Below are 25,731 nucleotides of genomic sequence, written 5' to 3' on the forward strand. Positions count from 1 at the left end.
TAATTTTTCTTTTAAACTTGTAAATCATGTAGCTATCAAACCTTATTTACATGTTAGAAATATTAGTACTTGGGCTGGACCTGTGGCCTAGTGGTTAAGTTCAGCACGCTCTGCTTCAGCGGCCTGGGTTTGGTTCCTGGGAGTGGACCTACACCACTTGTCGGCGGCCATGCTGAGGCAGCAACCCACATACAAAATAAGGGAAGATTGGCATAGATGTTAGCTCAGGGTGAATCTTCCTCAGCAAAAGAAAAAAAAATAGTGTTAAATGACATTTATATATTATATATATTTTCATGATATTTAGAAAAGCATGAAACATGAAATAGAAAAGAGAGCAAGCTACCACAAAGTAGGAAGATGGACTTGTTGTCCTTTGCTTGTCATATGCTAGCCAGAGTCCCAGAAGGATAATTATTCACACTAGCAAGTATGGCAGTCAGATGGATGTGCAAATCTTAAAACTTCTATAACATATTAACTAATTTAGTAAATAGAGTAGGAAAAAAAGCCTATAAATAAAAACTTAGTAATAATCTCATCAAGATGTCTTTGGACTTTTAAGTTTTTGCTGTTGAGTTCTTGTTTGGCTGGTTGTGTGAACTAAAGACGACTATTTTGAATATGGTACATATGTCTAAATTAATTTATAGACTAAACACAATCCCTATTTAACAAAAAGATGCGAAGTTCACCTATGAAAATAAATGAGTAAAGATAGCTAAGGAAAAAGTCTAACAATAAGAACAATCACATAGAGACAGAGATTGGAGTGGTGGTTACCAGAGGGCAAGTGGGGAGGGAAGAGGGCGAAAAGAGGGGTGATTAAGCACATGTGTGTGGTGATAGATTATAATTAGTCTTTGAGTGGTGAACATGATGTAATCTACACAGAAATTGAAATATATATCAATGTACACCTGAAATTTATAGAATATTATAAATCAGTGTTACCACAATAAAAAAAGTAGAAAAAATTTTAAAAGGAAACCAAAACAATAAACAAAGAAAAACAAAATTTCAAAAATTCTGACATACTACGCAGTCTTAGAAGTTAATGAAATGTAAATGAAGCAACTACCTTCTGTCTGCTTTTTCTATTAATAAGTTCCTATTAAAAAGAATCCTTTATTCCCTCATTAAATTGATTTTCTTCTTTCAAAAAAAAGTCTAATAATTTTTTCTATGAAATAATAAAATGTACTGTAAAGTTACACAATTCAGTCATTGTGCTAAAGATAAAGCCCAGATCAGTGGAAAAAATATAGTCCAGAAATGCTAGAGAGAAGAATGACTTTTCAAAACATAGTGCAAAGTCAGTTGATTGTTTTTTTGACAGGGAGGACATATACAATATACTATTGAATATCATCGGTTAGATTGAATCACTTATTAATTTTCAAGGCTTAAAATCGTTGACCATGTTTAATTTAATGTCATGCTCTGACTAACCCATCATATAGTAAGAAGGTAGATACATAGGTTCTAGTTCTAGTTTGGCCATGAAATGTGTTCTTTGATAAGTTACTTTATCTTCCTAGCTTTCATTTTTTTTCTAGCCTGAAAATGGAACAGAATTAGATGAGCACAGATTTCTTAAAAACTCTGAATCTTTTGTTATGAACACATCTACTACATTCAGAAAAGTGGGAAATTTTAAAATTTAGTTTCAGAGTAGAACGGTTCATGTTTAACATGAAGATTTTCCTCTTAAATGAATGTTCATGTCTTTCATGAAACAAAGTTAATATCCTTTAAAATGTTTTCTCTCAAAGGGATTTTTAGCTAATCAGATGAGAGCTGAAAACTTGAAGGATGCATCTGTGTTACCTGATTTGTGCCTGAGTCATGCAAATCAGTTGATGATTATGTTGCAAAATCATAGAAAGCTGTTGGATATTAAACAGAAGTGTACCACTGCCAAACAAGAACTAGCAAATAACCTACATGTCAGACTAAAGTAAGTGATTCTATTATATCTAATTTAGGGTGTTTAGAGTTGACTGTTTTTATTTCTTCCAAGTGACAGAGTAATTTTCTCTAATCACTATATTGAAATACTTGATTGGTTGATTAACTTGGCATTAGATTATTTTTATACAGTTTGTCTTGATTTCATTCTATAGGTGGTGTTGCTTTGTAATGCTTCATGCTGATCAAGATGGAGAGAAATTACAAGCTTTGCTGCGCCTCGTAATAGAGCTCTTAGAAAGAGTCAAAATTGTTGAAGCTCTTAGTACAGTTCCTCAGATGTACTGCTTAGCTGTTGTTGAGGTTGTAAGGAGAAAAATGTTCATAAAACACTACAGGGAGGTATGCAAGTTGAATTCTATTTTAATTATGTATGAGCCTTAATGATTGGTATGTGATATTAACAGAAGCTTTCCTCCTTTTAGTGGGCTGGTGCTTTAGTCAAAGATGGAAAGCGATTATATGAAGCTGAAAAGTCAAAAAGGGAATCCTTTGGGAAATTATTTAGTAAGTGTTCTTCATTAATAAATTTATTTTTTTTAATGTATTTTATTTTATTTATTTATTTTTTGAGGAAGATTAGCCCTGAGCTAACATCTGGTGCAAATCCTCCTCTTTCTGCTGGGGAAGACTGGCCCTGAGCTAACATCTGTGCCCGTCTTCCTCTAGTTTATATGTGGGATGCCTGCCACAACATGGCTTGCCAAGCGGTGCCATGGCTGCACCAGGGATCTGAATCGGCGAACCCTGGGCCGTCGAAGAGGAACATGCGAACTTAACTGCTGCGCCACCGGGCCAGCCCCTAAATTTATTTTTTAAGGAAAATATTCTGTTTTTATTTTGTAGATACAAATGTAGCATCATATAACATGTATGTGCTATTAATTAGCAAGAGAAGCATTCCTTTTAAGGTCTATAGTATTGAATCCATTGTTAAATTTTAAATATGAAGAATTATCAAATTAAAAAGAAAAATGGGTTTTTGTTTTATCTTAAATAAAATTGTAAAATAACCATATTGTTACTTTCTTTACACAGGGAAGTCTTTTTTAAGAAATCGTCTGTTTAGGGGACTGGACTCCTGGCCCCCATCCTTTTGTGTATGTATTTATTTTCTAACCATGACTAAATTCTGTACATATTCAAACCTTTATTTCAGACATAGAGATAGTTATTAGAAACAGAAATATTTTTTTAGTAGATAAAAGTGTTTTAGGCTTTAAAAGCCAGTTGTCGTAAAGTTTTAAAATATGTCATAGTTTTTGATTAAGAATCTTCATAACACAGGAGGATAAGTCATACTACACTTTTAAGATTGGTGGGAATAGATTCTCTTACTCATATTTTGTCTTTCTCCTTCCCCTCCTCCTCTTCCTCTTTCTTTACCTTTCCCCTTCCTCTTTCCCTCCCTCTCCCTGCTCCTCCTTTTCTTCCTGTTTTCTCCCCTCCCCTCCCTGCCCCTTCCCTTTTTCATTCTGTTAACTCTCCCCACTCCCCTCTACCACGCTTGCTTTCATTCATGTTGTGACAAATCAGAATAGAGTGACTCTTCAGGTGGTCTCCATTGAAACAGTGAAAAATAAGTTTAGTATATTTCTAAGCCAAGATTATCTGGGGACCATTAATTTTATTACATGAGAAAATCTGTTCCAGGGTCAAAGAAGTTTGGGAAATGCTATAGTTTTTTTTTCTTCTCCTCAGACATATTGCTTAGCTGCTAAACATGTTTCTGTACTGCAGGATTTCTTAGGGCTTTAAATATATGTATTTTTGAATATCTAAGAATCAGTGATGTATTAGACAGTTTCCCACACTCATTTATTTGGGAACCCTGTTTAATGAAGAGCATCTTGACATCTCTATATCGGCTTAAGTAATGATTGAAACAGTTGGAGTTATTTTAAAAGGTAATATTTCTTGATAATATTATAAAGAAATGGTAGAACTCACCAGATAATTTTTTTTTAGGGAAGCTTGAAATTGACTAATAGTTTGTAATTCAGAAAATATGTAATGGAAAGGTCAAGTAAAGGATAAGGAAATAAATGTTACATAGGACAAAACGATTTTTACTCTGTTAAAACAAGGCATGCTAATAGGTGATAGAAATAGATACAGGGTTAAGGCTGGAGAGATCTTCATGATCATGCTATAAATCAAGGAAAAATTGCGGAATAGCCGTATGTACTAGTGAAACAAATGGGTTCCTTTAATGTTGATAGGAATATTAGAATTCTGATGAACAGAGGGGAGGAACAAGCACATCAGTTGATCACCAACAGCTTATGTGTCCCCATTATTTTAAGACTCAAGAAAATAGTATACCATGTTGTCGTTGAATAATCCTTTGTTTTATTTTATTCTTTTTCGTATACATGAGTAGATCATTTGAAACACTTTTCTTATTTGCTCTATTGAATTTGACTATAGTAAGAAACCTTTTATAAATTTATCCAGTATATTTTTTGGTAAATTACTTTTTTTGTAGACACAAAAGCCTCGAAAGTTTGACTGTGAACTTCCAGATATTTCATTAAAAGATTTACAGTTTCTGCAATCATTTTGTCCTTCAGAAGTTCAGCCATTCCTCAGGTAAATATCTTTAGTATTTTTAACTTTAGTTATAGCCTTAAGGTTTTCCTTATTCTGGAGTTATGGAAAATAGCACCAGTATTCTTAGGAGATGCCAAAATAGAGAAATATTTTATGATAGACTGGCTCTCCTATGGCTGTTTTAGAAAATTTCTGGGGAATGTAAGAATAATCAGAAAATGAAGACAAAGTAGAAGGAAGTTAGTGCTCTACATGCAGTTAATTTTTTTCTAATAGTTACTCTGACTTTGCATACTGTGGGAGATTTCTTATTTATCACTTGAATGATTATGTCTTAGGCTTCTTAAACTATTCCTGGTATTGATTGAAAGTATGATAATGCCATAGTTATTTTTGACTTAGACTAAAATATTTGCTTGTAGTTACCTATCATCATTAAGAAATCAGAAATCTAACTTGATTGCATTCCATTTCAGGGTTCCCTTACTTTGTGACTTTGAACCTCTACACCAGCATGTACTTGCTCTACATAATTTGGTAAAAGCAGCACAAAGTTTGGATGAAATGTCACAGACTATTACAGATCTACTGAGTGAACAAAAGGCAAATTAAGTTTTTAGATGGTTTGCTTCATTAGTGTAAAACGTTTATGTTGTCACAGCTCTGTAAGCCTGTCTCTCTCTTTTTCAGGCATCCATGAGTCAGACATCCCCACAGTCAGCTTCCTCACCAAGAATAGAAAGTGCAACAGGAATTACAACTACTACCTCACCGAGAACTCCTCCTCCACTCACTGTTCAGGATCCCTTATGTCCTGCAGTGTGTCCCTTAGAAGAGTTATCTCCAGATAGCATTGATGCACATACGTTTGATTTTGAAACTATCCCCCATCCAAATGTAGAACAGACTATTCACCAAGTTTCCTTAGATTTGGATTCATTGGCAGAAAGTCCTGAATCAGATTTTATGTCTGCTGTGAATGAGTTTGTAATAGAAGAAAATTTATCATCTCCTAATCCTATAAGTGATCCTCAAAGTCCAGAAATGATGGTAGAATCACTTTATTCCTCAGTTATCAATGCAATAGACAGTAGACGTATGCAGGATACAAATATTTGTGGTAAAGAGGACTCAGGAGATCATGCGTCTCTAAATGTCCAATTGGAAAAATGTAGAGCTGTTGCCCAAGACTCGCACTTCAGTATACAAACCATCAAGGAAGACCTTTGCCACTTCAGAACATTTGTACAAAAAGAACAGTGTGACTTCTCAAACTCTTTAAAATGTACAGCAGTAGAAATAAGAAACATTATTGAAAAAGTAAAATATTCTTTGGAAATAACACTAAATGAAAAACATCAAAAAGAACTACAGTCTTTAAAAAGTGAATATGAAGGGAAACTCGATGCACTAACAAAGGAGAGTGAAGAAAATGAAAACAAAATCAAAAAGCTGAAAGGAGACTTAGTATGCCTTGAGGAGGTTTTACAAAATAAAGATAATGAATTTGCTTTGGTTAAACATGAAAAAGAAGCTGTCATCTGCCTGCAGAATGAAAAGGATCAGAAGTTGTTAGAGATGGAAAATATTATGCACAGTCAAAATTGTGAAATTAAAGAACTGAAACAATCACGAGAGGTAGTGTTAGAAGACTTGAGAAAGCTCCATGTTGAAAATGATGAGAGGATCCAGTTATTGAGGGCAGAACTTCATTGCTTAGAGCAAAGTCATCTAAAGGAATTAGAGGACACTCTTCATGTCAGGCACACACAGGAGTTTGAGAAAGTTATGACAGACCACAGAATTTCTTTGGAGAAATTAAAAAAGGAAAATCAACAAAGAATTGATCAGATACAAGAGTCTCATGCCACAGTTATCCAGGAAAAAGAACAACAGCTACAGGAATTAAAACTCAAGGTTTCTGATTTGTCAGACATGAGATGTAAGTTAGAGGTTGAACTTGCACTGAAGGAAGCAGAAACTGATGAAATAAAAATTTTGCTTGAAGAAAGCAGAGCCCAACAGAAGGAAACCTTAAAATCTCTCCTTGAACAAGAGACAGAAAATTTGAGAACAGAGATAAGTAATCTAAACCAAAAGATTCAGGATAATAATGAAAATTATCAGGTGGGTTTGGCAGAGCTAAGAACTTTAATGACAATTGAAAAAGATCAGTGCATTTCAGAGTTAATTAGTAGACATGAAGAAGAATCTAATATGCTTAAAGCTGAATTAAACAAAGTAACATCATTGCATCACCAAGCATTTGAAATAGAAAAAAAACTGAAAAGAGAAATAGTTGAACTGCAGAGTAAATTAGACTCAGAATTGAGTGCTCTTGAAAAACAAAAAGATGAAAAAATCACTCAACAAGAAGAGAAGTACGAAGCTATTATCCAGAAACTTGAGAAAGATAAAGAGAAATGTGTCTTGAGCTGGGAACAGGACAGAGAACAGTTAATTCAGAAGCTTAATTGTGAAAAAGAAGAAGCTATTCAGGCTGCCCTAAAAGAATTTAAATTGGAGAGAGAAGCTGTTGAGAAAGAGTTATTAGAAAAGGTTAAACATCTTGAGAATCAAATAGCAAAAAGGTAAGAATTAACTTTAGACTAATTATAAAGTTAAAATATTGGTGATTCAAATTTTAATTGTATAATCATAGTACCTTGATTTACTCATTTATCTTAGGTGAATTGAGATATTTCTATGAAGTGAAAACTTTTACTTTTAAAATAATGAAAGTTTCTTAGAAACAATGTAAAAATAATAGACTACATAAATCCATTAGTGGCTTTTAAAAATGGATCAGTATTTTAGATTTTGAGAGAATTGATTTTCTTTTAAATTTCAAATGTTTTTAGGAACTTCTTTTGCCTTTTTTATTTCATAAATTTCTTTCTTTTGGTTTATTTGAAGTTTTTTTTCCCCTTAATTCTTCAGTTGAAAATTACTGATTTTCATTTTTTTAAATTGTGTATGTATGTGTAAAAGGTAACAGTTTTCTTTGAGAAGAGCAAGGCTAATCCTAGATTGGGGCTATCTAGTTTTCATTGTTATTTTCTGATGTGACAATTTTAGGTATTTCCTCTGTAGTTCAAAAGATGTTTTTAAGTTCCAAGTTTTTTACATTGGTGGATTTTTTTTCATTTTTATTCTTACTGTCTGATGTTACTGCCTTTTGATCAGAAAAAATGACCTTCAATACTTTTACTGTTAAAATATTAAAGGGTTTTGTGACCTAATAAACAATTTCTAGAACATTATCAGTTCTATCATTAATTCTTCCAAGTGAATATTTTTATAGGTATGTATACATTATATATTTTAACCTCCATTTTTTGCCTTATGACTTTTACAGTCTCTTGTGATTGATTCTGTTATGTAATATTCATATATTGGTGTACAGTTCAACCTCCCCCTCTGTTTTGAAAACAAAAACTCTTTATGTATTCTGGGGGCGTTAGGGGGTTTAATATAGGAATTAGGGCCTGCACCAATGTTGACAGAGCTAAGGGCAGCTAAGGTCAAGGGAGTCACTGCTGAAGGCCAGGAAAGCTCTAAGTGAAATTTCAGGAAAACAGACACCAAAGCACCCACCAAAGCTGTTGTTTTTCCATGGCTCACTGGGAAGCTGCTGCAACACTCAAGAGTTTCTTCAAAGCCCCAGTGATGTGCTCAGTCTGCATGAAATGGTTAATTGACAGGAAGCTACTGTGAAACCTCATCTGGCCTCTGGAGAGTAAGCCAGGGCTGCTTTTCTATCCAAATTTTGCATGTTGTTTTCATTGGCAAACTTGAATTTATAAAGGGGATTCGGGGAAATATAGAATCTCTGCATTACAGTGCTAATGAGATTCTAGAAGAGGGGTGAGAACAATGGCAAGATGACAGCAGACAGTCCAACCCTGTGTACCCCGTTTTAAACTCAGCAGTCCTACATAATGTCTTTTACCCCTATTGAACTTCCAAATAAAGAACCTTCTGATGCCATATTTCTGTCTAACATGATTCAGCTTATATTCCTCACATCACCTCAGATAGCCTCACCCTCTCTTCAAAAGGGGAGACTCAAACTTATGTCATTCTAGCCATTCTAGAGTGAACGTATTGATGTTCATTCATCTTTCTGTGCAGACACAGTCTTTCTTTGATATTCTGTAGGTTAAATGCTGAAATATAGGGTTAACTACCATTATCACAACACATAGTACACAGTAGAAGAATGGGAGAAGGGTTATAAAGATAAAAATTAATTAATATGTACAGGCTTAATTATCATAGTCTATTTCTATAACTATCCTTGCAGCCCCAGTGAGTATTTACAGCTTCCTTATATTGCCCACTCCATTTTTCACCTTAGACGTTACCTCAGCCGATTTTACTTCTTCACCTGAAGAGACTGCCATTAATGATCCTTCTTGTAATGCAGTTGCTGTAGTTTTTCATTTGACTCTTTATCACTGGACGTGACAATGCCAAGAGAAACCCTAGAAAAGCCGCTAACTTCCAGTAATATTCCTCCATGCTCTCATTATATAGGAACAACTTTCCCATTAGTAATTACGTTCAGTCTTATCAATACATACAGCAGCCCTCCTTCTTTGTATATTGGTTCAGTGGCATGAGGAACCCTAAGTAGCCAGGTGGTATTAAGCTTCCAGTTCAGTAAGACCTTGGTTGTGTCTCCTAGTAAAGGGAATTCCTTTTTCGGGAACTAAGTCAGCTCCCTACATCACATGGCCCAAAATTGTAGGGACAGGAAGGAAAACTTTTGTTAATGGCTCATTGAGGTAATAGAGTAGTTATTCCAATTTCTGTCCTTCGTTCTCCAACCTGTGTATTTTAATTATGGGAGAATTTGTCTTACAAAGTGGTGTCTGGTTTAGAGCATCTGTTGCATTTACTCTAGCCATGCAGAATATCAGCCATCTGGTACCATAACTGAGTTTTCAGGAGATTGGTCCATGGTTGTATCTGACCAGCTGCTTTGGAGATTGGCATATTTGGTAAGATCAGTGACTTCCATGGGGTATGAGGCTGTGGCTACTTATCTTTCACTGTAAAATGAAATCCCTTATTCAGAGGCAATTCTAGTGGAATACCATAGTAGTGAATAAGGCATTTTGTAAGTTCAGGAATTGTGGTTTTTGCGGAAATATTGTGGACATGGAAGGTAAATATATATGGAGAATAATGGACAGTTCTTGTGAGGACACGTTATTGTCCTTTCATGATATTAGTGGTTCAGTATAATCAATCTGCCACCAAGTGGCTGGCTGGTCACCCAAAGAAGCACAGCAATATGAGGGGCTCAGTGTTAGTTACTGGATGTATAGAAATCTATACACCTGAGCCTGCACTCCCTGCCTCTATGAACAGTTCGTTAGCCTTTTGAACAGGACTGGTGTGGCTGGGGGAAGAAGTTGACTGATATTCACAGAATGTTCAACTTGCCCATCTGATGATTAAGAGGTTCCTCACAGTGGGACATGTATACTCAGAGAACTTATATATCCTCATACTTTGTGCCCATTTTTGAGAGACTCGCCTTTATTTCTCTTCCACAAATTTCCTTGTCACTGGATTTTAATCTAGTTTCTTCCAAGTCCCTCAGTGGGGCTCTAATACTTCAACTGTGCTTCTGAATAGTGTCAGCATATTGTGCAGAATCATCAGGAAACCAGGCCTGCAAGCTTTTTCCCCTCTTAGTGAATGCCAAAGTTGTGATGGAGAAAAAGGAAGCAATCTAGCAGGAGTAAGTACCTTGGGAACCTGAACCTCTTGTAACTGACTTCCTGGCTTGATGGATTAGGACAATTTCCACTTTATGATGGGCAGCCTCGGGTCACATGGTAACTTGTGAGACCATTCACTCTTTCATTCTCTTTATAGGCCTAATAGCAAGCCACAGCTATTTTACAAAAGGAAAAGTTATCTGCTTCAAAATCCTAAGGGTCTCAACTGTGATTCTCCTTTAGGACTTGCCAAAGCTTCATACAGTATCCATTTCTGCTACATACACTTCAGGCATCTGCTGGGAACTATGACCCAAATAGCAGAGCAACTTGCACGTTTGTGTTCCCCTCTTGCAAGAGAGCCTCTGGCTCTGGGCCTTAAGAACAAGCAACCTTAAAAAGTTATTTGGTAAATGAGTCAGCAGCATACCCAAATGTACTGTATATTGCCTCCATTATTCAGCGATGCTCCCCTAGCATTAGCTTGTCCCTTCACCTTAGAGGGGACATCTCACATGCCCAGACCACTGGATACTTAGAAATTTTACTGTGCTGACATGCTCCTGACTTTTCTTGGGCTTTATTGCTCACCTTCTTGCACTCATGTTTCTTGCCCTGGTAGCTCAGGTTGTTGTTACTTCCTATTTACTACGTCTAAGAGGCATATTGCCATAAATGTACTGGATTAGTGTGCTGTCTTGAGGAATAGCAAGAACACCAATATTCCTGCCAACTAGATTTTAACATAGGACTAGAGATATAATCCAGAGGTAAGACAGTGAAAGTATATTGCTGTCCCTGTAGGTGAAGTCAAACTGCTTACTGTAGTCTGTACCAGGAGTTGACAAACTGGCCCATGGGAATCCAGCCCACCACTTGTTTTTGTAAATACAGCTACATGGGAATACAGCGATGCCATTCCTTTACCTATTACCTGTGGCTGCTTTTGGCAGAGTTGAGTAGTTGTGACAGAGATCATCTGGCTAACATTTTTACTCTTTGTTCCTTTGCAAAAAAAAAAAAAATGTTGACCCCTGCTCTATACAGTATTAACAGGAATAGAGGAGGAAGAAATCATCAAATCAGCTACTTGTCAGGTAGTAATGACCTTGTTGGTTTGCTCCAGCAAAGAGGTTGTAGATGAAATAGTTTTATTGGAGTCACTACCTGATTAAATTTATGGTAATTCATTGATTGTTTTTATGTGTTTTCTACCAGACGCATATTTAAGTTGATTAAGAATGTGATAGAAATCTCCTCCCCTGTGTCATTTGGAGTGAGAGATAGTTTGAGGGATTTCACTTGGCTCTTTCTACCATAAGTATTCATTCCATGGTAAAAGGACCAACAGGGATTCCTCACAGTTGCTTTTATGTCTGTTCCACTGAGATTCTGGATGTAAGGATATATTTCTTACCTATGGTGATGGACCTACTGGGCCCAAAGTCAGTTTATCAGTTGACTATCAGTAATCTCCTGGTGGACCACAGTGGCATTAGAATCCCCTCAGAGTCAGTGTTCAGTAATCCGCAAAAAGTTGGTTAGTTACCTTCCCTGAATACACACACAGTCTGCAAAATGGCCACAGGTCCCTTTGGTGAAGGCTAGAAAGTATACTGACTCAGGTCTTGGAATTGGGTGAGGGATGGTGATTCTCTTGATTTAAGTTAGATCTCTCAACACTGGATATTGAGTTTTTTAAAAAGTTTTAATAAGCCTTTATCAGGGACAGCCACTGCCAAAATTTTTTCTGGGTCAAACCTTCTGTTTGCTCTGGCTCTGTTGCCTGTAATGGCACCATGTCATGTCTCTGGTTAAGTGCTATTACCACTCTAGATTCCTGTTCCTATTATTTCCATTAAATTCATTGAATTTTACTGGTTCTATCTCCTTCTGCATCCCTTGTCCTATAGAGCACTACTACAGAGCGTTTGAGATTGTATTTCTCAAAGCCTTGGTAAAGGGAGTATTCTCTGGACCCTCCCAGGGTATACATTATAAATCCCTTCCAGTATGCCTATAATCACCATCATTTTTTGGTGATTCAAAGGTCAGCAAGTTCAAAGTCATTAAAAGGTCAGTAAATTTGTTCTTTAAAGGGCCAGATAGTAAATATTTTAGGATTTGCTGGTCACACACAGTACTTGTAACGTTTTTCTGTGTGTGTGTGTTACCACTCTTTAAACATGTAAAAACCAAGAGCAAGTGGTTCTCTAACTTTGGTCTGAGTACCCTTTCACACACTCAGAAGGTATTGAGGACCCCAAAGTGATCTTGTTTATATGGGTTATATCTATCAGTGTATTCTGTATTAGAAATTAAAGCAAATTTTAAAATATTTAGTCATTTTAAAATAATAAACCTACTACATGTTAGCATATAAAAAAATATGGGTTTTTTATTGAAAACTATTTTCTAAAATGGAAATTAGTGAGAAGAGTGGCATTGTTTTATGTTTTGCAAATCTATTTAATGTTTGGCTTAATGGATTCTCATATCTGCTTCTACATCTAATCTGTTACAGTATCTTTTGATCAAAGTATATGATGAAAATCCAGCCTTTCACTCATATGTAACTGTAAAAGAGAGGAATATTTAAATAGACTTTTCAGATAATTTTGGATATTTCTCCTTGATACTAAATCAGAAGTCAACAAATGATAATTTCTTAAACATTAGTTTCATTGTAGAATATGAAACTATGTCAGTGGAGTTTTTTTCATACTCTTTATGTTCATAGCCATTGAATTGGTCATTTGAAAAACACTGGTTCACTGAGTTATGCAGATCTTGCGAATGTTGACACATTTTATTAGCATAGAAAAATCACATTTGTTAATATACCTACCAATATTATTAGAAAGATCCTAGGTACTGGGAAGCTCACAAGCTCATAGTGGCAGATAGAAGTTTTCTAAAGTTTTAATTTCTTTTTAAAGAGTTACATTTTATCATTGGTAACAAATTCTGTCAGTTGTTCATTGACGTAACAGGCTCACATTGTTCATTTTTGAGAAAATGTCAAAAACCCGAGTCTAAGCAACCAAAGATTCTCATTTTTCAAAGAGAGAGAGTGCACCATGGAAAGAATAGCTAGTTCAACACACAGCCAAAACAATTGTACAGGTACTTTTCCATGAGACAAACATACTTTGTAAGTGGCAGAAGTGCTTTATATGTACTCCTCATTTTGTCGCAGAGAATATTAAAAAGACGTGTACTCAGTGGTCAGGCTTTAATTATGATACATCAAGGATGTTCCAAAATAAATCTGCCTTTTTCTTTTTCACTTTGAGTGCCTTGAAGTAAAGGATACAATGACTAAAAGTACAGTTTGGTGGTAGTGTCTTTAATTTATGTTAAGGTGTCAACAGTTTTATCGTCTGTGCAAATGTCAACAAGGTATAAAAGACAAATATCATCTTAGTATTATGAAAATAGTTTTGACCTTACCGATCTGCTGAAAGTGTTCTAGTCACCCCCAGGGTACTGGGGATGATACTTTGAGGATCATTAGTATAGAGAATGGTTGGCAAACTTTCTGTGAAGGGCCACCTTGTAAATATTTCAGGTTCTGTGAACCAAGAGGTCTCTCTCCAAGCTACTCAACTTTACTATCCTAGCAAGAGATTAATGAGACAATATAAATGAATGAATGTGGCTATGTTCCAATAAAACTTTAATTACACAAACAGGTAACAGGCTACATCTGGCCTGCAGGCCATTGTTTGCCTACCTGTGGTCCAGAGTATCTCACCTTGGCCTCTTATTTTCATTTAACGTTGGCCTTTAGGTCCAAGTTTCAGGCAATCAACCTAGCAGACTATTAATAGCTAATAGTGAGTCTAGAATGTCTGGTCAGTACATCCATACAGAAAGTTTTGGCCTGATTCAGCATTATGTTTGTCCTTTCTGTTCTTAACTCCCGTTGGATCTATTCCCATACATATTTCCTATGTTTCTGCCAAAATAACTGAAATCTTCCAAGTGCAGTTTCTCCTTGGTTAGATTTTTAACTCCCCTGGGATCTGGGGATTTGAAAGTAGCAGTGGGTCTGTAAGTAATGCAGTGGTGAGAGAAGTTGTTAAGAAGGATCAACTTGTTGAGAAGGGAACTTCAGGCAAGGTGACACTAATCTCTTCAGATATGGGAGAAGAAGCCACTGCTGCTGGCAAGGGAGGCTTGATGGGATTTGGAGGGACAGCTGGGACATTTCCAAAACCTTGCCATCTCTTAGTCACTGGATTACAATTGTCAGCTCTTCTGCTGTGGAATGCCCTGTTCTACCAGAGTTTCATCTTGCACTGACGGTGAGGTCATTATTGCCTTCAGATCGATCAGATCAGAGAATCAATTCCAGATTCCCATCTTTATGGTTTTTACCCCTAGGATTATATTTCTATCTGTCTGGATCCAGTTTAGAAAACAGAACCTCTTTTAAATATTCCAGGATTAAAGGGTTTAGTATTAGAATTAGAACTTACGTGAATTTGGGGAGAGCTGGGGCAGTGAAGGGTAAGGGAGTCACTGCCAAAGATCTAGAAATCTGTAGGTTCAAAATCATCTGAAGTACCAAAGCTGGTAGGCTAATTAGTAAACTGCTGTGTTTCTTTGGAGATTTCTACCAATTGTCTACCAAGACACCAATGCAGGTAGTTCACTTGGAAACCCCTTGTGAATCTTACATTACCCACATGTTTGGTTACAGCCACCTCTGGAGAATGATAGACTTCTCTTCTCTTTAGCATTCCAGATCTTGTGTGGGTATCTTTCGTTGACAAACTTGATCCCGGAACTTACTGGGAAGGGGATTCTGGATAATGTAGTTCTCAGCTTCTCTGTCACACAAAGGAAATACTTGAAAAGGAATGAGGAAGCCTTTGAAAAGAAATGATGCTGATCTGATGACACATGATCCACTACATCTCCTTGCCTTCCACAGTTTGGGTGGTTGTACGTATGCCAGAAGCAACATTGAGAGACCAACTGCCTGGGAGAAACATTTGTAAGATATGAATAAGAGTGTTAATTGTATCTGTAATGTCAAAGAGCTCCCACAAGTCAATGAGGAAAAGGCAAACAATCCATTAACAAATGGGCAGAGGATCTGAACAGGCAGATCACAGAAGAAATACAAATAGCCAATGTGTGAATGGCTGTTCAGTCTACTTGGGATAAAGGAAGTGCAAAATTAAGATACCTTTTTCCCTATGTAATTGGGAAAAGTTAAATCAATAGTGTACATTATTTTTGAGAATTTAGGGGAAAGAACTTTCTCATACACTTGTGTACAAAGAAAATGAGTGCAAAATATGTTTGTGTAATTTACACATATTTGGAAATCTGCCTACTACAGTATTCATAGTTGTGCTTCCAGTGAGTAATTGATGTGGATCTGAGTGAGAATGGGAGCACTTGAATTTTGTAATTTTAATCTCTTATTTTTTAAATCTCTACTCGTGGTAAACAGTAATTGTTTACTAGGCCCCCATCTAATATAGTCAGTGGTAAGACAGAGTTCAAGCATCAAGACAGTCTAGTTTGTATTCAGTGCAGGTTTTCTAGTTACTAGAAATATTGCATATAATAGAACCTTTTGCTAGTACATACTAATTTACTAACAGTGGGGGGAGCTATCATTTAGAGATACTTTATTTGAAGTTCCATGTAATGGTGTGAAAATTCCCAACTGATAACAAATATATCTGCTTCCTTGAGTTTTAATTTCCAGGCCTTGTTAGAGTATTAATATATGCAAAGACAGGATTGTGTAAGTTTCTCTTTTGGGGCGGGGCATTTATTGATAAATTACTAGATCAAATATATTTTTAACTATATCGTGAGATACTGAAAGCTTTTCTTCATGCCTTCCCTCCCACCCAACACACACACAGCTGTTTACTCCCCAGAGAAAGCCAGGCAGTAGTGCTATAAAAAACAAAACTTTAGCTGTTACTGTTTCGTTGCTAAAGTTCATTCCCCCTGATGTCAGAGCCATTTTGGGTCTTAGAGTAATGGAAAATGAAACAGTGATGTGGCTGATGATCACCTGGAGCATTTTCTAATGGGAGCCTCACAAAATGTGATACAGTATTTACTTCTGGTCAGACTATTAATACAGCCGCAAGAAACCCCTTTTCCCAGCAAAGCATGAGTATTAGTTGTTCTTCGTGTCATAAACTCTTCATTCTTTGCTTTTACCACCATAAGTCTTTTACCTTACAATTCAACATATACCCTGTGCCAATCATCTAATGTGGTCATTCTGAGTATTGGGGATGATTGTGTATTTTCTAACAGACAGTGGTATCTGTACCTTCTTACATGCCTGGGACTATCTCCTTCCCTACCTGCCTCATCGTGGCATAGCATTGATCCTGAAATAAAGATAACACTCCCCCAGAGTGCACCAGGCAATCCAAAGATGCAAGACATCTAGGAATTACAAGTACTACCTACCTGTGCATGCACAGGGGCACACACATGCAATTTGACCACACTGTTTCGTTCTCTCTTATGGGATTCTTAGCATCCTTTGTCATGCTGAAACCTCTCTCCTTCAGACTTTGTTACTGTGCTCCAGTGATCTGACCAGTATCCTCAAATGGTCTTTTAAAAACCTAAATTCACACTGTATCACCCTCTAGACAAAATTCTTTATGACTTTCCATTGTACTGTCATGTGTTGCTTAATGATATGCATACTTTATCATTAGGCAATTTCATCTTTGTGCAAACAAACCTATTTGATATGGCCTGCCACACACCTAGGGTGTATGGTATAGCCTTTTGCTCCCAGGCTACAAACTTATATAACATGTTACTCTACTTAATGCTCTAGGCAGTTGTAACACAATGACAAGTATTTGTGTATCTAAACATAGAAAAAGTACAGTAAAAATATAGTATAAACAGTAAAAAATGGTACACCTGTATAGGACACTTACCGTGAACGAAGCTTGCAGGACTGGAAGTTGCTCTTGGTGAGTCAGTGAGTGAGTGGTGACTGAATGCGAAGCCCTAGGACATTACTGTACACTACTGTAGACTTTAGAAACACTGTAGGCGTAGGCTACACTAAGTCTATTTAAAAACATTTTTCTTTCTTAAAAAACTAACCTTAGCTTACTGTAATTTTTTTACTTTATAAACTTCAATTTTTTTAACCTTTTGACCCTTGTAATAATACTTAGCTTAAAACACAAACCCATTGTATAGCTGCACAAAAATATTTTCTTTATATTCTTATTCTATAAGCTTTTTTCTATTTTTAAAATTTTAAAATTTTTCTACTTTGTCAACTTTTTTGTTAAAAACTAAGACACAGGGGCTGGCCCCGTGGCCGAGCGGTTAAGTTCGCGCACTCTGCTGCAGGCGGCCCAGTGTTTCGTTAGTTCGAATCCTGGGCGCGGACATGGCACTGCTCATCAAACCACGCTGAGGCAGCGTCCCACATGCCACAACTAGAAGGACCCACAACGAAGAATATACAACTATGTACCAGGGGGCTTTGGGGAGAAAAAGGAAAAAATAAAATCTTAAAAAAAAGAAAAAACTAAGACACAAACACACACTTTAGCCTAGGCCTGCACAGGGTCAGAATCATCAATAGCACTCTTCCCACCTCCACATCTTGTCCCACTGGAAGGTCTTCAGGGGCAATAACACGCATGTTGCTGTCATCTCCTAAGATAACAATGCCTTCTTCTGGAATTCTCCTGAAGGACCTGCCTGGGGCTCTTCTTGGGAGGTGTCACTCTTTAGAAATATGTCCATGGTGGTTTTCTCGATTTGTTTCTTTTGTTTATCATAGCTTTGCTTGTAAACAGATAATGCACTATGAATTTTCCTCTCGCTCAATGAAAACTTTTCAGTGCTGGGGTCCATGTTCAAATTTTTTAGGGAGCTTGTTGAAGTCTGCAAAAGTTTCTGCTAAACCCTTCCCTCTGAATTTGTGGGGGGCGAGGGGCTTGTCTTTTTCTTCTGCAGTTTCCTTTTCTCTTGACTTTTTTCAGCTATGCAATGTTCTGATGGCTAGGACATCACTAGGCGATAGGAATTTTTCAGCTCCATTATAATCTTATGGGACCACCCTCATATATGCAGTCCCTCATTGACCAAAACATGGGGCGCATGACTGTATTTCAAATAAAATCCAAAACGTTTACTGTTCATGATCTGACTTCCCCCTACTTCTCTAACTTCATTCCATACCATGCTCTGCCTTGCTTACGTGCCTTCAACCTGGCTTTTTCTTTTCCCCATACCAGTTCTCTTACCTTGTAACTATAGGGATAATTCAAGGTGCGTCTCTTACTTGCAAAAGGTAGACATTAGCCACGCAGTATTGAAGAGAAACTCATCTGTAAGCCCTGCCTATACAGTCATGTGTAACTTAAGGACAGGGTTACGTTCTGAGAAATGTGTCGTTAGACCATTTCATCATTGTTTGAACATTGTAGATGTCCTTACACAAACCTAGATGATTTTGCCTACTACACACCTAGGCTACATGGTACTAATCTCATAGGACCACCGTCTTGTATGTGCTCCATTCTTGGCCAAAACGTCATTATGCGGTACGTTACCGTGCCTGATTTTCTCTGAAGCTTTTTATTCTTATTATACTGAATCTCTATATTCTCGTTCCTCAGTAACACTTTGATCTATGCAGCCTGTTGGGTTTCCATCTGTGCTATTTACCTCGCATAGCCCTCTTGCATCTAGCCCTAAAGGTGGACCTCTGAAAACAAATTCTTTAGCTTGTCCTTTTAATTAATTATATTATGGGGTAGGGGTTTCCCCATTCAAGCCTTTCTGGAAACTAAGCAAGAAGTCACAGACTTTGATAGAAGCATTATGTTTCAAACTGTGTATTCCCTGTTTGGCCATTTAAAGCCATCCCTTAGAAGAAAACGGGCGGCAAGTGTTTCTGAATCATTAGATTTTATCAGTAAATTTGGAAGTATGAATAAAAGAGTCACAGTTAACAATTCTCTGATTATCAATTGCTATAATATTAATAGTGTGGTCATTTTATAATTAGATTAGGAAATTACATAGGAAATAAACAAACAATTTTAAATATCCATGTTGATTGTAAAATGCATCCTGATTCCAAAAACTAATATTAAAGTGTCATTTAAAGTTGAATAAATGTACATTTAAAACAGTCCATTGACTTTGTTGCTAAAATAGTGTAGGAATGTTTACTAACAACGCAGTCTCTTTCCTGTGGTTTTAGTATATTTTAACACCTTTGATGGGATTAATTATCTATGTCTTGGACAAACTTTTTTGATGTAAAGGATTATTATGTTGAAAGTAGATAAGATGAATTTCTATACCAGAAGTTAAAATAATTATTAACTTGTATTTGTGTTTTTCTCCTTGCCTGGTCCTCTTCTCTTCTCTGGTGCTTTGTTTTGTCAGCAACCCCTTAAGGGTTAGCAAGGTTTGAGGGAAATGAATATGCATTCAGGAACATGTAGATTTGCTGTGTTTGAACATTTAAGTTCAGCTTTAGTTTTTTATTTATTCATTAGCTAACAAAATGAACCAAAACTTATTTTAAAAATTAAAAACTTGTTAACATCTGTAATCAGGTATTTGTTTCTTTTTTCACCTCTCAATCATGTATGTTGCATTTGTAGGAATAATAAAACTGAAATTTGAAGCTGAATTCTTGACAAGTATATTGATTTTTATATTGAAAACATTACCATTTGCTGGTAGAAGCAGATCCTGAATTTATCAGATAAAATCATTCACCCCTCTTGGTGTCAGAGTTTATTATCTATAGTGAACTTTTCCCTTTTACTTGTTTCCTTTTCCTTGGTAGATAAAAGAGAGAGGATTCACATAGAAGTATCTTTAACATCATTTAACTAGTGTTAGGTTTAAGGAAGATATATGCCCTTTCTGATGTCAACTAATTATGGTATTTGGCATATTTGTGATTGCATCTGTAATTTTGAAAAGAAATTTTGATACTATATTTAATTTTCAAGTCCTGCCGTTGAATCTACCAGAGAAGATTCTTCAAGCCTAGTTGCTGAACTTCAAGAAAAGCTTCAGGAAGAAAAAGCTAAGTTTCTAGAACAACTTGAAGAGCAAGAGAAGAGAAAGAATGAAGAAATGCAAAATGTTCGAACATCTTTGATTGCTGAACAACAGGTATGTTCCCCTGTCCTCATTTTATCTATTTCAGGTCTAAAGAAGGCAAACATAAATTAACAAATAAAATTTCTTTGTGTAGTTGATGGTTTCTTACATCTTAAATGTGATTTTCCTACATTGACCCTGTTAATATTTATTAAATATCTCTTCTTCATGATAAAAAGCGTTTTCTTTTTAATGGTCATTATATCACATAGACAGGTGACTCAAACTGAAGTAGTCCTAGATTAGAAATTAGGAAATGTGAGTTCTGTTTCTGGCTTCTTAATTACCTGAGTGATCTTGGATATATCATTTAACTTCTTTATAATTCAAATTAGTTTTTTGTAAAATGAAAGTGTTTATACTACTACATAAATGATACTTGAAATTTTTTCCCTAAGCTCTAAAAACTTATTCCAAATTACATGCTGATCAGTACAAATTTCTTGTATTTTGTTTAATTATTATCCCTATGATAGGCTGGTGGTAGATTAAGGTAGAATAATGTTGAAGTTTGCTGATTCACTTATTAATATTGATCAATGGCGAGATGTAAGGTGAGGTAAGCAGGAACCAGGCCTCTAAGGACTGGGATGCCTTGTTAGGGAGCTTCTGCTTTACCTTAGGTACTGGACAACAGTTGAAGAGGAAATAAGGGATTGGATTTATCCTTAACCAAGATTGCCCACTGACAACATGGAGGAAGAGTAGAGGATACAGGCAGGCGTAGGAGCAGTTGTGTGTCTGCTGTTGTCATTCAAGCCAGGGATACTATTGACATACATTTTTTATCTCAAGGAATGTATTTCTGAAACTGGTACACTTTAAAGTTGATGTACACAGCATTTTCTCTTGTTTTCCTTTTCCTAAAATGGTGTGATTAAATTAGTGTCTTTTTAAAGTTTAAAAAAATGTCAGTCAGGGAAGGGAAAGAAAATATAGAAGTATGGTGGCTGGCCTGGTGGTGCAGCGGTTAAGTGCACATGTTCCACTTCGGCGGCCCGAGTTCACCAGTTTGGATCCCAGGTGTGGACATGGCACTGCTTGGCAAGCCATGCTGTGGCAGGCGTCCCACATTTAAAGTAGAGGAAGATGGGCAAGGATGTTAGCTCAGAGCTAGTCTACTCAGCAAAAAGAGGAGGATTGGGAGCAGATGTTAGCTCAGGGCTAATCTTCCTCAAAAAAAAAAAAGAAAAAGAAAATACGGAAGTATGGTTCAAAACCCTTAGGAACTTTAAAGCTTAAGACCTGGGCAAAGAAAGAAGAGCCTGAAAAGGGGGAATGAGAAAGAGTAACCAGAAAAAAGAAGAGTGTGGCTGTATAGAAGCCAAGTTTAGAGAGGGGGAATAGCCACCAGTTTTAAGAAGTATCAATGACAGGGTCAGTAATGTTTTTAGAAATCTGAATTTGTACGCTCTTTTTCATGATTCATTTTACTTAAAATAGACCTTTCTCACTCTCTGCCTTCTTTTTCTCCGTGTGCTCCTTTGTGAACACATATGCACTCTCAGATTTCCAGAATTAAGTAGGGGATGAATTAACTGACTGAAACTGAAAATATGAAATTGACAGCTATCTAATTTAAATTAGTTCTTATTTTAAGGCCTCTTTTAAAAAATATTTGTAAAATGAGATTAGGGGAGGCAACTTCTAAGGTACCTTCTAATTTTAAATAGTTTGGATGTTAAGTGATAGTTATTTAACTTGATTTGCAACTGGTTTTATATGGGTGACTTGGGTGTAGTTCCTTCTTAACTAGCCCTTGTTTCTAATATGCTTATTATAAATTGTGTTAACTTTTCTAAAAACCATTTCATGTTACAGAAACAGCAGAGATCATGAAAATAAACAAAATGACTAATATGCTATTATAAATATTTATGAATTTTCTATGCATAAATAATATATATAGCATTGGTTTAATACAAAGACATGTCATAAATGTTGCTTTTGAGGGATCTTCCTGTATGCTTTCTGGTTAGAAATGATATTTAACTCAATATTTAATGAATTCACTAATTTGGATTTAAAAATGCCATATTCATGTTGAATCTCCCTGTTTCCAGCATTATTGGGATAATGCATTGATTGAAGGATCATAGACTCCAATTTCGGAAGTGGAAATGCTGGGCAGATGGGAAGAGTCAATGTAGATCATGTCATCATTCAACTATTGCTCTTAAGTTTCAAGATCTTAATGGAGAGCTTATAAATGAAATTTGATAGTTCAGTCATCTTTATGAAAGAAACTCTGTGCAGTTAGAGTTGTCAGATTGACTCATGAGACCTGTGCAGGCAATTGGATATATGAGCTTTACAGTAAGACAGCTTTTATAAAAGTTGAGGAGTAACAAGTCTAGCCATTATAAACCAGAGTTTGCAGTGGCAATGACAAATATCCAAATAAGAGGAGGAAATGGGATAAAGTCATCTCTAAAATGTTGTTGTGGCATTTATGATTTAGCTAAGGACAAAAGGAAAATTCCAGAGACAGGAAGATTCCTGAAAGAAAAGTGTGTAACACCACTTGTTAAGTTGTTGATCATTTATTTCTTTCTTTCCCCAAAATTTTAAAATCATTTGCTAATGCTTTTCCTCTGCCAATAAATAAATACGTGGGCAATAATGAAAGATAGAATTCATTTTCAAGATATTTAATGGGAACATATCTTAATATGGAAACAGGAAAATACAGTTGCATTGTGTTTACCGCAGTATAGCGTTTTTATTTAAAAATAAACGTCATTTGTGAATTACTTTATCTTTTCCATATTCAAATGCACCATGCAAAAATATTTGCAAGTGTATTTTCTTTAACCCTCACTGCTGTGTGTTTGCAGATAATTTAAGCAGTTGTCATTCTGTTGTTCCAGACCAATTTTAACACTGTTTTAACGAGAGAGAAAATGAGAAAAGAAAACATAATCAATGATCTTAGTGATAAGTTGAAAAGTACAATGCAGCAGCAAGAGCGAGATAAAGGTTAGTAATGTTTTGTAATATGATATTTTTAATTCCTTTTTAAAATTAAAAAAAACCATATGAAATGTTTTGTAATGCTTATTTCAATTGGGGGGGGGCCTTCAGATTTGATAGAGTCACTATCTGAAGATCGAGCTCGTTTGCTTGAGGAAAAGAAAAAACTTGAAGAGGAAGTCAGTAAGTTGCGTGGTAGCAGTTTTGTTCCCTCACCGTATGTGGCTACAGCCCCAGAACTTTATGGAGCTTGTGCCCCTGAACTCCTAGGTGAAACAGAGAGATCAGCCATGGAAACACAAGATGAAGGAAGAATGGATTCAGCAATGGAAACAAGCATGATGTCTGTACAGTAAGTACATCTGTCTTCACCTGTCTTAAATAACACAGGTTTTAAACCACTTATGCACTTCTCTAAACCCGAAACTCTGAAAATATGTTTAGCAATATTGGTTGTATATCTGGAAGTCATGCCATTTTAACTCTTTAAGCTATAAATGTGAGAAATATTTTAATGTTACTGGTTGTGTGTCTATATGAATTGCTTTGGCATATTTTCATACTATACTTTGTATGTGCACCAGAATTTTTGTAGGCTGCCGGGGTAATGATCACTGCAGTGCTGTCGAGCTATTCTTATTTACAGGGAGTGTTTAAACTTTGACATTCAATACCTGGGAGGAAAAGGTGTTACTATAGTAACAAATATATTCATTTTGGTGAGGGTATATTGGGTGGGGGGGAAGGCAAAAGAATTTTTTGAAAAGTAAAAATGTAAGTAGGTTTCTGTTTAGTTCAAAGATAGGACTATAAATTGATTAACTTGAGTCTTGGAAAGATAAAAGGCTTAAGAATGTATGTGAGAAGTAGAACAAATGTAATTCAAAAAAGCAAGGCATAAACATTTAAAGAGACCATGGGAACTAGAAGACATAAATGACAGAATTAAGTCCAAACGTATGTGGAAAAGTAAACCGACCTATCACAACAAAACCTCTCAGGAAAAAAAAGAACATTCAACTGCATTCTGTGTCAAGAGAAGCACCTAAAGAAAAATTATACAGAACCTTTAATATAATGCGATTGAAAAAGATATATAGGGCAAATAATAAGGAAAAAATGCATAAACCGTTCAAAGCAAAAAGTTTTAGGGCCCGGCCCCGGGGCCAAGTGGTTAAGATCACGTGCTCCACTGCGGCGGCCCAGGGTTTCACTGGTTCAAATCCTGGGCGCGGACATGGCACCACTCATCAGGCCACGTTGAGGCGGCGTCCCACATGCCACAACTAGAAGGACCTGCAATTAAAATATACAACTATGTACCAGGGGGGTTTGGGGAGATAAAGCAGGAAAAAAAAAAAAAATTGGCCACAGTTGTTAGCTCAGGTGCCAATCTTTAAAAAAAAAATGCCTTGAGGGTTTGTTTAAAATAAAAAAAGTTTTAAAAAAATAAAGAGGAAATTTTATGAGAGAGGGCACACTTAATTATAAGCAGTTAGTTGTTAACTCGTAGGTGCTTAAAAATGTGATCAGTTGTGTATGAATCAAAAGTGGATTAAACTAGAATAAGAACTTTCCAGAGCCACTATTTGGCTAGGATACTTTTTCCTCTCAGGAAACAATGAAGTGAAAAATAAAGCAAGCAACAGAGAAACAGTTAAGAAAATTAACTACGTACCAAATCACAAAGGAACTTTCAAAAGTTCTGAATATTGATATAATTCAGGCCACAAAACATAAGCAACATTATTACAAAGTAGTAACAAAAATAGGAGTTTATACATCTGGATATTTGAATACCTGTATATTCATATCTATACATAGGCATGATTGGAAAATGGAAATTTAATTATTTAACACTAAACAATAGTATCAAAAATGAGGGATATAATCAAGGTGGTACACTTGGAGAACTGTATAACCTCAATTACATTTATTAGAGAAGTAAATAAAAGTAAATGAGCTATGATAAATAAATACAATCAAGTAAAAAGCAGGAGAAATAAATATGTGGAATGAATAGAATCATAATCACAGGTATGGCTTTAAAAATTTCAGAGAATAAGATATAAGTTAATCTCACTTGTGAATATAGATGTAAAAAATCCTAAAGACAATTTTAGCACGTCAAATACAGTGGAGTATTAAGATGATATAGTCATCATGATTCAGTGGAGTATTTTAGGAATGCAGTAATGATAGTTAAACATCAGAATGTCTCTCAATGTAACCATATTCAATGATCACATGAGAAGGATTATATGATCATCTCAGTAGATACAGAAAAAATGGCAGTTGATAAAATTTGGTGCCCATTCATTAAAAATAATAATAA

General features: G+C 35.9%; 1 protein-coding gene across 9 annotated transcripts in view; it reads left to right on the forward strand.

The window, feature by feature from the left end:
- Positions 1-25,731, forward strand: part of RB1CC1 (RB1 inducible coiled-coil 1) — a 91,177-nt gene that overhangs the window by 45,481 nt on the left and 19,965 nt on the right. For all 9 annotated transcript variants that reach the window (XM_014843703.3, XM_070481296.1, XM_014843717.3 and 6 more), the window contains 10 exons: positions 1,776-1,960; positions 2,127-2,313; positions 2,397-2,478; positions 3,010-3,071; positions 4,460-4,563; positions 5,001-5,127; positions 5,215-7,115; positions 20,270-20,435; positions 23,294-23,402; positions 23,508-23,748. In XM_014843703.3, the coding sequence (XP_014699189.3) occupies positions 1,776-1,960; positions 2,127-2,313; positions 2,397-2,478; positions 3,010-3,071; positions 4,460-4,563; positions 5,001-5,127; positions 5,215-7,115; positions 20,270-20,435; positions 23,294-23,402; positions 23,508-23,748 (3,164 nt within the window). The remainder of the gene's footprint in view (positions 1-1,775; positions 1,961-2,126; positions 2,314-2,396; positions 2,479-3,009; positions 3,072-4,459; positions 4,564-5,000; positions 5,128-5,214; positions 7,116-20,269; positions 20,436-23,293; positions 23,403-23,507; positions 23,749-25,731) is intronic.

Source organism: Equus asinus, chromosome 12 (assembly GCF_041296235.1).
Source record: "Equus asinus isolate D_3611 breed Donkey chromosome 12, EquAss-T2T_v2, whole genome shotgun sequence".
Taxonomy (NCBI): Eukaryota; Metazoa; Chordata; class Mammalia; order Perissodactyla; family Equidae; genus Equus; species Equus asinus.